The sequence below is a fragment of the Watersipora subatra genome, chromosome 1 (assembly GCF_963576615.1).
Source record: "Watersipora subatra chromosome 1, tzWatSuba1.1, whole genome shotgun sequence".
Lineage (NCBI taxonomy): Eukaryota > Metazoa > Bryozoa > Gymnolaemata > Cheilostomatida > Watersiporidae > Watersipora > Watersipora subatra.
In genome coordinates, this window is record NC_088708.1 from 66,158,327 (window position 1) to 66,170,933 (window position 12,607).

Consider the following 12,607-nt stretch of genomic DNA (forward strand, 5'->3'; position numbering starts at 1 on the left):
GCCAGCTAGAGCCATTTTATAGGTCGATTCGTCTTCTAGTGAATAAGGAAAGCGAAATGGCATGATGTATTTTTTATTTCCTACCATAGTCGAAGAAGATCGATTCATTTGGATTGCTGCAACTGACGAAGAAATTCGTTAAATGTTCTGCTCATTGATACTGAATTAAAGAAATACTTTGCTAGTTTGCTGCTTTCTTGGTAAGCTGTTATACGAACGCTACTCTTGTCGTCGTAACCTGCTACACTGACATAGAAAATTCTTTTTTCGATGTTGATAGTTCAGCTTTAAAAATATGAAGAAATTGTATCTATTTAGACACGATATTTTTAACGTTACTAACACTAACAGTTTCAGCAAATATACAGTCACTGATACTTGGCTACAGCGTGGAGTAACTTGAGCCATTTATATTACCTTGGTTTTCGGTTGCAATAATCGATTATCATACTATTTGGCAGTGACAACCTTGTGACCAACTATTTCGAATATCGATTGGTGAATTTGAAGATATTTGCGAGTTTGCGGACCCTGAAAATCCAGATTGCTGCTGATTATTGTCTCTAAACAGGTATGTACATGTATTTTAAGCAACAATATACGTGCACGACAAAAATAACTTCGCTTGATACCTTGGCAATCATTAATGTATTAGCATTATATTTTTTTACAACTTTGATAGTTTCATGATTCTAAGCAGTTTTAAGATTGGCAGATAATTCAAGCACATTCGAGCATATCAAAGTGGGTCTCGCTAAATAGTTCTTGTTCTTCATATTTTGTAAAGCTACCGTCGCGCTACGTTCAAATTGTAATTCCTCATAAAACTTACTTTTAGATTTTTGTCAAGTTTAAGAGATGGCCGTAGCAGGACGACTCACAAGAGCTTTGAATCCGAGATGGATAGCATCTAAATCAATGGAAACAAGTTCAGGTGAAGCAATAGAACAGATGCAAGACAGGGACACCGCCATTAGTCACCTCGCAGCAGACAATTCTTGTGCAGAAAATTCTGCAACCTTTACTTCACCTTCAATTAGTAAATTAGGGAGCTTAGTGAAGGCATCAGTTTCTAACTTGAGTCGGCAAATGCTCTCAACCCATGTCGTGCGATCAAGTAAACGATCAGATAGCCAAGAGCATAGTATTTCTTCTGGACAGTCGTTGGCAGATGCTATGACAGAATGCCACACAAGTATTAACCAGTATTACGGGCTTGCCCATCAACCTACAGTAACTCTCTCAAATGAGGCGCCAGCTAAGGTAAAGACTGATCGAAAGCAGGCTACGATAGCCAGTAAACAGGCCAGAATTGTAGAGGCCAAACGTAACAGGCTCTCTATGGCTGATACAGAAAGGAAAATGCAATCACTCACAGTCAATGCATTAGCTCCGGATATTAGCCTTGTATCCCGGGCTACTCGACTTGCGGAACTGTGCAACCATGTGAAGAGAAATCCGTCTGCTCGGCTTTTTGCAATTGATGTATGTACTAATTGTCTCTGATATTTCTATGTTGTTAGTTTCTATTCGGTTAATTTATGCTCAAAAGCTCAGAAACACGAATAATTTAAAACAAATTGATACTGCTATTACCTGCACTTACTACATTTAATACTGCTTGCTTGTCTTAGTTTAGCTCAATGATCATGTTCACTTAGCTAGTTAAATTATATAGCAAAGAGTTGTCCCCTTTCTACTCTCACTGAGAGCGGAGACTGAGAGACAAAGGGAGAGAAGGTTGGCAGATACAAAGAAGTTAAATGGTATCATAAATGAGACGCTGTCTGTATTAGGACATGCCCCACGTCTCAGCTCCAAAGGCATAAAGATACTCACAATAGATGGAGGTGGCACTAAGTGAGTGTCAGTCATATGGTACTACTGTTGTTTGCTAGTGAGAGTTGATAGCAGTGTTCAGATGTGGTGGTACTGGTATTTGGATTTGACTGCTAAAAAATATCAGCCTATTAGCTACCCTGGTCCAGTCTTGTTAGTTGAACTATGTTTAGTCTACTGTGATTGACATTCGTTAGTGTTAAAAGTGTAAGGAGGTTAGACTAGCATTAGGTGTAACTGTTGGTGTCGGCGGAGTTTGCAGGATTAGTAGTGGCCAGGCCTTATCATTGCCTCTACATGTGGGCACATAAAGGCATATCTTGTAGTAGCAGTAGTACTATTTTATTGGTGGGTAGCAGAGTGAATTGTGAATTAGCAGATTATACTAACAAGAAGTTATACTAGTAGTAATGTTCCTACTGACTAGTACTAGTATTTAGTACTATCAGTCCTAGAGGTTACTGCTATCAGTTGTCAATGTGTGTGGGATGAATAGCTTATGGAACCTACTTGTGAAATAGATCATATAAATTATTTCCTACAATGCTTCAGTGTGTTCCATTATAGGCCTGATATCGGACGAGGTAGGGTTTTGTTGCTAGATTAAAATCTGTGTAAGTTGACCAAGGATTTTGTTATCACAGGGGTCTGGTGGCCATAGAAACTCTCAAGCAGCTGGAAATCATATGCAGGGCTCCAATACATACCCTGTTTGACTATATATGTGGGGTGAGCACCGGGGGACTCCTAGCAGTTCTTGTTGGTTCTATGAAACTACCTCTGGACAGGTTAGTAGCTATTTATTTTATTAATGCCGGGTAGACTGTGGAAACCTGTTTTATACAAATTTTTTTGAATGTATTTTCAGTTCTCTCGCAAGATTTGGAGCTGAAGATGATCTTACACAAAGTTTGAGTAGTTTCTATCAGAAACGATAGCAACTAGGGACGACATATTGCATGTATTTTTCTCCTGAGCGTTTCAGGGTTGGCTCGGTTTAAATCAGTGGTTTAAACCGAGTGGTTTAAACCCGGTTTAAACCAGCCCTAAAAACCGGTTTTTATGGTTTTTTCATTATTTTTTGTGAAAAACATAATATTTTAAGCTCCTAGTGGTTCATGTGCGGTAGAAATGCAATTATATGTAATTATCAGCTGTGGAAGTTTATTTAGGACACAGCAGTAAATTGATTGCAAAGCTCAAGTTGAAACTACATGAAATCCTAGCACAACAATGAATTAGTGAATTTCATTTGCAATTGGTTTTATCAAGTGATATGATGATCTCTTTACTGATGAAATATAAAAACCATGTGAAATCTAATCCAGTCATCGTCTCTAATAATGAATGAATACTTTCTCAAGTCTGGCCAGTGAGAAAGGATTACTTACAATTAGAAATTAAAACAATAAAATCCCTTTGGGCAAAAGCTTTAAGTTTGCAAACTAATATTTCATTTATTGTGCACAAGCCAAAGTAGTTGGATTGTTATAATTCAGTTTATCAAGTTTTTTGTGTTTTGAAAAGTTAAAGTTGTGTCTCAAATTTCCACGATGCCTCGCAAGCAGGATCCCGTTTGGCAGTTTTTCACTCGAACTGCAAAAGGCAAAGGTTTTAAGGCAAAATGTAAAAGGTGTGCTGTCGTAACGCAAGGTCACGCAGATAGGCTTAAAGCTCTCGTAGCAAGATGTCAAACTGATAACACCAATTTAGACAGTGATGCTAATATTCAGGGGATAGAAGTTGAGTCATCTGCCACTGCTCCAAACACTAGCAATGCATCTGCATTATGCTCTGCTCTACACTACCACACGACTAATCACTTGGATTAAAGTTCCTACTTATACATAGATCTGTATGTAAAATATTCATTTTATGTGATAAGATTTCTGCTCTGCATTTCATCGATCATGTTTGATTTAAGACTCATTCTAAAGTTTTCATATGTTTTCTCTCTTTTTTCCCCATAACAACTCCCGCAGTACCATCTTGAACAGATGATTCCACATATGTATGTTCAATACTCAATCATGCAGCTATAGTAAGTGATGTTAATTAAACTTAAAATTGCAAAAACTTTGGTAAAACTATAAAAACCGTAAAAACCGGTTTAAACCATAAAAACCGGTTTAAACCAAAAAAACCTGGTTTTTTCATAAAAACCGTGGTTTTTTCCAACCCTGGAGCGTTTTAAACGTGATCAAATTTTGTCGATTTTAATATTGAATCGTTCTGGCAGTCAGATTACTTCAAACATAACAAACAATAGCAAATGATAGAAAAATACCAATGCTTTCTGATATAATCTACTAAATTTGGTTAGAGCTCATCCTAAAGGCTTGGTTCGAGTTCATCCTAAAGGCTTGGTTAGAGTTCATCCTAAAGGCTTGGTTAGGGTTCATCCTAAAGGCTTGGTTAGAGTTCATCCTAAAGGCTTGGTTAGAGTTCATCCTAAAGGCTTGGTTAGAGTTCATCCTAAAGGCTTGGTTAGAGTTCATCCTAAAGGCTTGGTTAGAGTTCATCCTAAAGGCTTGGTTAGAGCTCATCCTAAAGGCTTGGTTAGAGCTCATCCTAAAGGCTTGGTTAGAGTTCATCCTAAAGGCTTGGTTAGAGTTCATCCTAAAGGCTTGGTTAGAGTTCATCCTAAAGGCTTGGTTAGAGTTCATCCTAAAGGCTTGGTTAGAGTTCATCCTAAAGGCTTGGTTAGAGTTCATCCTAAAGGCTTGGTTAGAGTTCATCCTAAAGGCTTGGTTAGAGTTCATCCTAAAGGCTTGGTTAGAGTTCATCCTAAAGGCTTGGTTAGAGTTCATCCTAAAGGCTTGGTTAGAGTTCATCCTAAAGGCTTGGTTAGAGTTCATCCTAAAGGCTTGGTTAGAGTTCATCCTAAAGGCTTGGTTAGAGTTCATCCTAAAGGCTTGGTTAGAGTTCATCCTAAAGGCTTGGTTAGAGTTCATCCTAAAGGCTTGGTTAGAGTTCATCCTAAAGGCTTGGTTAGAGTTCATCCTAAAGGCTTGGTTAGAGTTCATCCTAAAGGCTTGGTTAGAGTTCATCCTAAAGGCTTGGTTAGAGTTCATCCTAAAGGCTTGGTTAGAGTTCATCCTAAAGGCTTGGTTAGAGTTCATCCTAAAGGCTTGGTTAGAGTTCATCCTAAAGGCTTGGTTAGAGTTCATCCTAAAGGCTTGGTTAGAGTTCATCCTAAAGGCTTGGTTAGAGTTCATCCTAAAGGCTTGGTTAGAGTTCATCCTAAAGGCTTGGTTAGAGTTCATCCTAAAGGCTTGGTTAGAGTTCATCCTAAAGGCTTGGTTAGAGTTCATCCTAAAGGCTTGGTTAGAGTTCATCCTAAAGGCTTGGTTAGAGTTCATCCTAAAGGCTTGGTTAGAGTTCATCCTAAAGGCTTGGTTAGAGTTCATCCTAAAGGCTTGGTTAGAGTTCATCCTAAAGGCTTGGTTAGAGTTCATCCTAAAGGCTTGGTTAGAGTTCATCCTAAAGGCTTGGTTAGAGTTCATCCTAAAGGCTTGGTTAGAGTTCATCCTAAAGGCTTGGTTAGAGTTCATCCTAAAGGCTTGGTTAGAGTTCATCCTAAAGGCTTGGTTAGAGTTCATCCTAAAGGCTTGGTTAGAGTTCATCCTAAAGGCTTGGTTAGAGTTCATCCTAAAGGCTTGGTTAGAGTTCATCCTAAAGGCTTGGTTAGAGTTCATCCTAAAGGCTTGGTTAGAGTTCATCCTAAAGGCTTGGTTAGAGTTCATCCTAAAGGCTTGGTTAGAGTTCATCCTAAAGGCTTGGTTAGAGTTCATCCTAAAGGCTTGGTTAGAGTTCATCCTAAAGGCTTGGTTAGAGTTCATCCTAAAGGCTTGGTTAGAGTTCATCCTAAAGGCTTGGTTAGAGTTCATCCTAAAGGCTTGGTTAGAGTTCATCCTAAAGGCTTGGTTAGAGCTCATCCTAAAGGCTTGGTTAGAGTTCATCCTAAAGGCTTGGTTCGAGTTCATCCTAAAGGCTTGGTTAGAGTTCATCCTAAAGGCTTGGTTAGAGTTCATCCTAAAGGCTTGGTTAGGGTTCATCCTAAAGGCTTGGTTAGAGTTCATCCTAAAGGCTTGGTTAGAGTTCATCCTAAAGGCTTGGTTAGAGTTCATCCTAAAGGCTTGGTTAGAGCTCATCCTAAAGGCTTGGTTAGAGCTCATCCTAAAGGCTTGGTTAGAGTTCATCCTAAAGGCTTGGTTAGAGTTCATCCTAAAGGCTTGGTTAGAGTTCATCCTAAAGGCTTGGTTAGGGTTCATCCTAAAGGCTTGGTTAGAGTTCATCCTAAAGGCTTGGTTAGAGTTCATCCTAAAGGCTTGGTTAGAGTTCATCCTAAAGGCTTGGTTAGAGTTCATCCTAAAGGCTTGGTTAGAGTTCATCCTAAAGGCTTGGTTAGAGTTCATCCTAAAGGCTTGGTTAGAGTTCATCCTAAAGGCTTGGTTAGAGTTCATCCTAAAGGCTTGGTTAGAGTTCATCCTAAAGGCTTGGTTAGAGTTCATCCTAAAGGCTTGGTTAGAGTTCATCCTAAAGGCTTGGTTAGAGTTCATCCTAAAGGCTTGGTTAGAGTTCATCCTAAAGGCTTGGTTAGAGTTCATCCTAAAGGCTTGGTTAGAGTTCATCCTAAAGGCTTGGTTAGAGTTCATCCTAAAGGCTTGGTTAGAGTTCATCCTAAAGGCTTGGTTAGAGTTCATCCTAAAGGCTTGGTTAGTCCAAGTAGAGAAATTAATGAGGTTTGTTATGGCAGATGTGAGGAAGTATATAAAGACTGCAGTCAGAAGATATTTACTAGAGGCACGCTGGCTGGCACGGCAAATCTTATAGCAAAACATTCTTACTATGATATGGCTATCTGGGAAGGCATACTAAGGTAACTCTAACTTCCTGTTTCGGAATTTCAAATGTTATCAGGTGATAAACATTTTCCATTATTTACCTTCTGGTCGTAGAATATGATGTGGTGATTCACATTTTCCATTGTTCACCTTTTGTTCATGGAATATGGCGTGAAACCTGTTCGTTTCAATACTAAAGAACGTTCCATAGACTCTTGGCAGTAATCCAGTTGTAAGGAAATGCAAAGATTGTTTTATTGTTACTTGTATGTATTCATGCTTGTATATCCCCTTTATATATCTGCCCACTAAATACAATTGGTTTTCCTCTTAATCAAACGCGTGTGACATGTGATTCTGAGCAAGTGGAAATGCGTAACAGCTACAAAGCATAATTGTACAATGAAGTTTTATTTCAGTTGCGTAGGCTAATTCTATTGAAAGGTATTCACTACTCTCTCTTGGCCATTCAAGCAAAATAAAGATTTGTTAATCATATAATCACTCTAATATTGGGAAATAACTTTGAGGAATCTGATCGTGTTATTAAAACTGTCTAGAGAACAATAAGCAATTTGTAGTATGTATGGGACTTGTGGTATGAGTAGGACTTGTGGTGTGTGTGCGACACTAGTCCCAGAGTTTCTGAACGGTAGGAGCTTACTGCAGGCAGTTTTTCTGGTGATGTATTCGTAAGATGTTGTGGTAGCTCGCTGGTAAATCCAATGCTGAGGCTTTATGGTAACTCTATTGCTGAGACTCTGTTTCAACTCACTGCTAAAACCCATTGATAACTCTATTACTGAGACTTAGTGATAACTCTATTGCACAAACTGTATTGTAATTCTAATGATAAGACTTATCGGTAGCACTGTTACTGAATTGGAGAGGTAGCTCTATTGTTCAGGTTTAATGGTAACTTTATTGGTGTTTAACTGTACTCAAGTGAGAACAGTCATCCAATCCACATTGAAACAAACTATAAATATTGATAGGATCGATGCCTACTGTCCTGTTATTTTACGATAGTTTCAAGCTTGTCTACTATCAGTTTTGTTCAATATATAAGCCACAAGCATTCACTCTAGTCTTGTCGGTAATTCCTAATTATGTTATGTTGCTAGTAGAGTACAGCGGTTTAGAATGTATACTTGGTTTTAAAGCACTGTCCGAGTTTACTCAGAAGGCATTCAATGAAAATATCACAACATTGCATATTAAATCTCTGTTAATGTTCAAATTTAAAGGTTGACTTGCAACAAAATTCACATTACAGCTATTTGGTATCAAAATATTCACCATGTCTCACTCTGCTGTGTTGTAGGTACAAAATATGTGGAAATGTGATTACAAGCACTTCAAAGCTCAAAAACGAAAAGCCGGCGTAGATTGGAATCAGTTTATTTCTCTGACGTAGTCATTACATTTGGTTATTGTTTTGTCACATGATGTTCTCACGTGAATTGGAAGGCTAATAAAAAGCATAATCTAAAACTTCTCGTAGCACCGGTTTATGACAAACACTTCGGGTTTCACCGACGAGCCCTTTCCAAATATAGATGCTCGCTACATTACAGTTTTGTTTTGGTTTGGTCTAATCGTCTAGTCGTGATTTGATCATGTGACCCATACTTCGTGAAAAATTTCTGCAGCTTCCGATTATCACAGATGACCAACAGGCTCGTCATGTTTATCAGACAATGATATGTACTCCTTCGAGCTAAGGTTACAATATTAAACAAATTTTTACGGTAAGTTATAAGATATCAGTGCTGAAAGTGGCATCATTACAATGACGATAAAATAGACACATAAGAACAATAGACATGGTTTTATTGAATGCGTAAACTATATTTGTGAAAATATTTCGACGGATGAGGTTGCGTGAATGTGTAAACAGAAGCCATCTTGTACAACTACGTCCCATTTGAGCCATCGTGATGGCAGCGATTAACTGTTCGTTTTTGAGCTTTTAAGAGCTTATAATCACATTTCCACATATTTTGCACCTACAACGCAGCAGGGTAAGACATGGGGAATTTTTTGATACCAAATAACTGTAATGTGAATTTTGTTGCAAGTTAACATTTAAAACTAGCGAAGGAGTTTCAATTCAAAGTTTTTTATGCACCGCTTGCTAGAAGTTGAAAGCTTTTTTACTTTCATTCAAAGAGCATTTATATATGCAATTGCTATCCATAGTAAGTGTTTTCCCCCTACGATTGCTGGCATTAAGTTTGGCATAAAACCTCAATAATGAATCATAGGATTTTATTTTGTGTATCTTTTAAATTAGTTTATGAGTTGTTTTATTTGTGGAATACAGTTGGTAAAATCTGTAGCGATAATCTTGCTCATAGGCATTACCATATTGACTACTTGTGTTTCTTTCTGCACTAATAGTGATCACCGGCAGTGTATGCTACTGTTGTTCTTCAGGGATGAACTTGGAACAGAGACATCTATGCTTTCTACGGTCAAAGATCGCAGTTTGCCCCGTGTTGGACTCGTGTCAACGGTTGTATCTGACATGCCTTACAATTATGTTTTCCGCAACTACAATCACAGCGTTGATTCCAGCTCGCAATACCCTGGTTCGTGCAATGTAAAAGTATGGGAGGCCATCAGGGCGTCATCAGCTGCCCCAGGTTATTTTGAGGAGTTTAAGATAGGCCGTCACATACATCAGGTAGGTTGTGAGTTCAGTTGGTCAAATTGCTTGCGCCATATTTGACCTCCGTGATGTTACCTGCAAAACGCACTGCATACATGTTCTTTTTATGTGCTCAATTCTCTCTCATCTCATTGGGTTCTGAAAGTAAAGTTTATGAATGAGCTTGTATGCAAAGACAACTTTGTGGTCACTGTTTGTGAAATGCAGGATGGAGGAGTACTCAACAACAACCCAACTGCAATAGCATTGCATGAAGCTAAGGCTATCTGGTCTGAAGAACGACTCCAGTGTATAGTGTCTGTGGGCAATGGAAGATATGAACCTGGTTCTGTCGATATGGCACAAGATATGAGCAGTCTGAGACACAAAGTGGGCACTATCATACACAGTGCTACTAACACAGAAGGTAAGTACCTGCCACCTCTTATACTCAGTATATGGGTTATACAAGCACTCAGTATATGGGCTATACAAGCCCTCAGTATATGGGCTATACAAGCCCTCAGTATATGGGCTATACAAGCCCTCAGTATATGGGCTATACAAGCCTCATTGTGTGCACTGTTTACTTGTGCGATTCCTACCTGTCCACATTTAAAAACTCCATCAAATGACTTTTTCTTGTGCAGTGCACCTTCGCCATATGATTTTAATCCATTCTGAGATTGGCCTCGTATAGCAAAAATGTCGTATGGAGAGGTATAGAAACCCATAGTAATTACATAATGCAAACACCCCTGGTAAAAGTTATCAAAATTTTATGTAAGTACTGTACATATTAAAAATTAGTAACAAAATAGTATGTTAACCGTAGAAGCTATAGTTACCCACAGTAACTTTAGCGTATTTAGTGATTATGATCTGTAATGAAATGTAACATTACAATGTATAACGTGTATGTGCAGTAGCAGCAGTATGTATTATAGGAGTTTTTACTTGGAGACATATGTGTAGTGTAACATACACTTTGAATTTAAGTTAAATTAATTCAGTTTACTAAACACACACTTAAAACTAACTTTTAGTATGTATTTTAAACTGTTTTACTGGACTTCAACTTTTTATGGCTAAAATTTTATCATTTATCGGTTTCATGCTTCGGTTTTGCTATAACTTTTAGTCGACCTCATTAAAACCTTTTTTAACCTAATTCGACAAGAGATTCCGAGTGACGCAGTTCTTGAAAGTGACCTCTCGCATACTTGACCATTTAATGGCCATTGAAAGGACAAATTAAATTTTAGTACTGTACCTTTGGAGTGGCGTGACTTGAGCTGGTACATGTAGTGGGTAAAGCAGAAGAGCCAAAAAACGCATCAATGCTATTTATGTTACTGCACATTTGACAATAAACTTAATACGTAATGAAGTGAATTTTTGTTAGCGGGTTAAGAGAAGTTGTCAAGTTCTTGACCCTATGATTGGAGGGATCGCAACTCTAACTTTGGTACTGGTTTCAAAGGGAAAATACTACCGCTTTTCACGTGAGGAATGCTGAACTTAAAAAAATCGGTCATTGTATCTCTTTCAGGAGTTGTGAGAAAGTTTTTGTCCGACAGCATCTTTGTTTTTTCCACTTAATAAGCACACATACTGTCAAATCTGAATTTCAAGTGAAATTTATTGTTCAATTCCAATGGCAAAATATGATTCTTATGGCGAGGATGAAAAACCACAATGTTCCACTTTGTAAGCCGGAAATATCGTGTATCAGGGACATCGTAACTCCAGGGCGCACTGTATTTACATTTGTTGCTTTGACATTTACTAATTGTACTTTATACCTGTATGCTTCTTTCTGTCTCTATGCCATCTCCCTGTACAGCTCCTAACTCTATACTGTCTAGCTGCACACATCTAACCTTCCATATTGTCCACCTGCCCACTTTTTACCTTGTATACTGTCTCCTTAAACATCTACTTACACACCTACTTGTACCTGTATACCTGCTTTTCTGCTTGAACATCACCTATTTGTACATTAACTTCTTGCATTTCTTTCAAGCAAACTCTCTATTCTTGTAGAAGTTGTCTTCTACTACTTTGTGCAGTATTTTTCAGAGTATTCTATTCACTAGTATTTTGAATAAATTTCTGTGGGTAAGTTGTTAAGTTCTTCATTTGCAGGTGTGCATACAGTTCTAAATGACTTGCTGCCTGCTGACACATACTATCGGTTCAACCCGTACATGTCAGAAGAATTTTTGCTAAATGAGATTCAAGAGGAACGACTGCAGCAAATGCAGTTTGAGACACAGCAGTATCTGCGGCGAAACGCCAGCAAGTTGAACCGAGCCGGTCAGCAATTGAGTGCATCTCGGTCTGTCCAGCAAAGACTTGGTGATTGGACAGCTGATTCATATTCAACCCTTGCGAGTCATCTTCCCTCGCTGGCTTGAAGTTGTCTTCCTCTTAACTTTTAATGCCGAATATTTCACTCTGTAATTTGGTCAGTTGTTCAAGGAGTATTATATTGTTAACGGCTGCATGCCTTTCAATCTCAAATGATGTATTTATTTTTAATTCTTATAGATGACGGGTTGTGAAACAAATAGTTCTATTTTTAGTTATTTTGATACATTTCAGCTTTAAGATATTCTCTAAGGCAATAATTTCTTGTAATGAATGCTAGCTTTCAATCATTTGTTTACTGCAGTATTTACAGCTCCGTATACACAGTTATATGTTCTATATAAAATATAATTATTTTATTTTTGTTTAATATGGCTGGATATCGTTGTACATTGTAGTTGTAGCAGACGAACTGGTTGGATGTTCCCTTTTCTCCTATTACATTATTATACACTTTCAAACATTTCAACTACATGGTTGCTATTGCTTCAAAAGTGTACCACTGGAGTGGTAAGATTGTCGTCAGTGAGCATACAAGTCAAACAACTAGACGTAGGTCTGCTGGAATGACGGGATAAAAATTTTAAAAACCTTTATAATAAACAATGTAACTAAAATTTGTAGCGCAATACATAACCTACACAGAATATAAGAACGCTTTACAAGATTAAAATATTCACCATAAGCATAAAAAATGATTTGCAACCAATTGTGAAGCTCAGAGATGGAGGCCATTTGGACAATAGATCAAACTGAAATTCTGTCAGCATGGTTAAAGGAATACTAAATACAAAGCAGGTAAAAACTCTAGTTTAGTCAAAAAAAATTAAAAATAGTAAATTTATATCGATAATGTAAAGATTATACATATATAAAGATATATAGGTATGTACAT

At 37.9% G+C, this 12,607-nt stretch overlaps 1 protein-coding gene across 1 annotated transcript; it reads left to right on the forward strand.

Moving 5' to 3' along the window:
- Positions 1 to 51: 51 nt before the first annotated feature.
- LOC137396128 (calcium-independent phospholipase A2-gamma-like) lies at positions 52 to 12,181 on the forward strand. The gene is made up of 9 exons (XM_068082288.1): positions 52 to 200; positions 462 to 571; positions 839 to 1,485; positions 1,679 to 1,860; positions 2,484 to 2,627; positions 6,599 to 6,721; positions 9,126 to 9,375; positions 9,568 to 9,766; positions 11,488 to 12,181. The coding sequence occupies exons 3-9, from the start codon at positions 859 to 861 to the stop codon at positions 11,757 to 11,759; spliced, it is 1,797 nt and encodes a 598-aa protein (XP_067938389.1). The 5' UTR covers positions 52 to 200; positions 462 to 571; positions 839 to 858; the 3' UTR covers positions 11,760 to 12,181.
- The last annotated feature ends 426 nt before the right edge of the window (positions 12,182 to 12,607 follow it).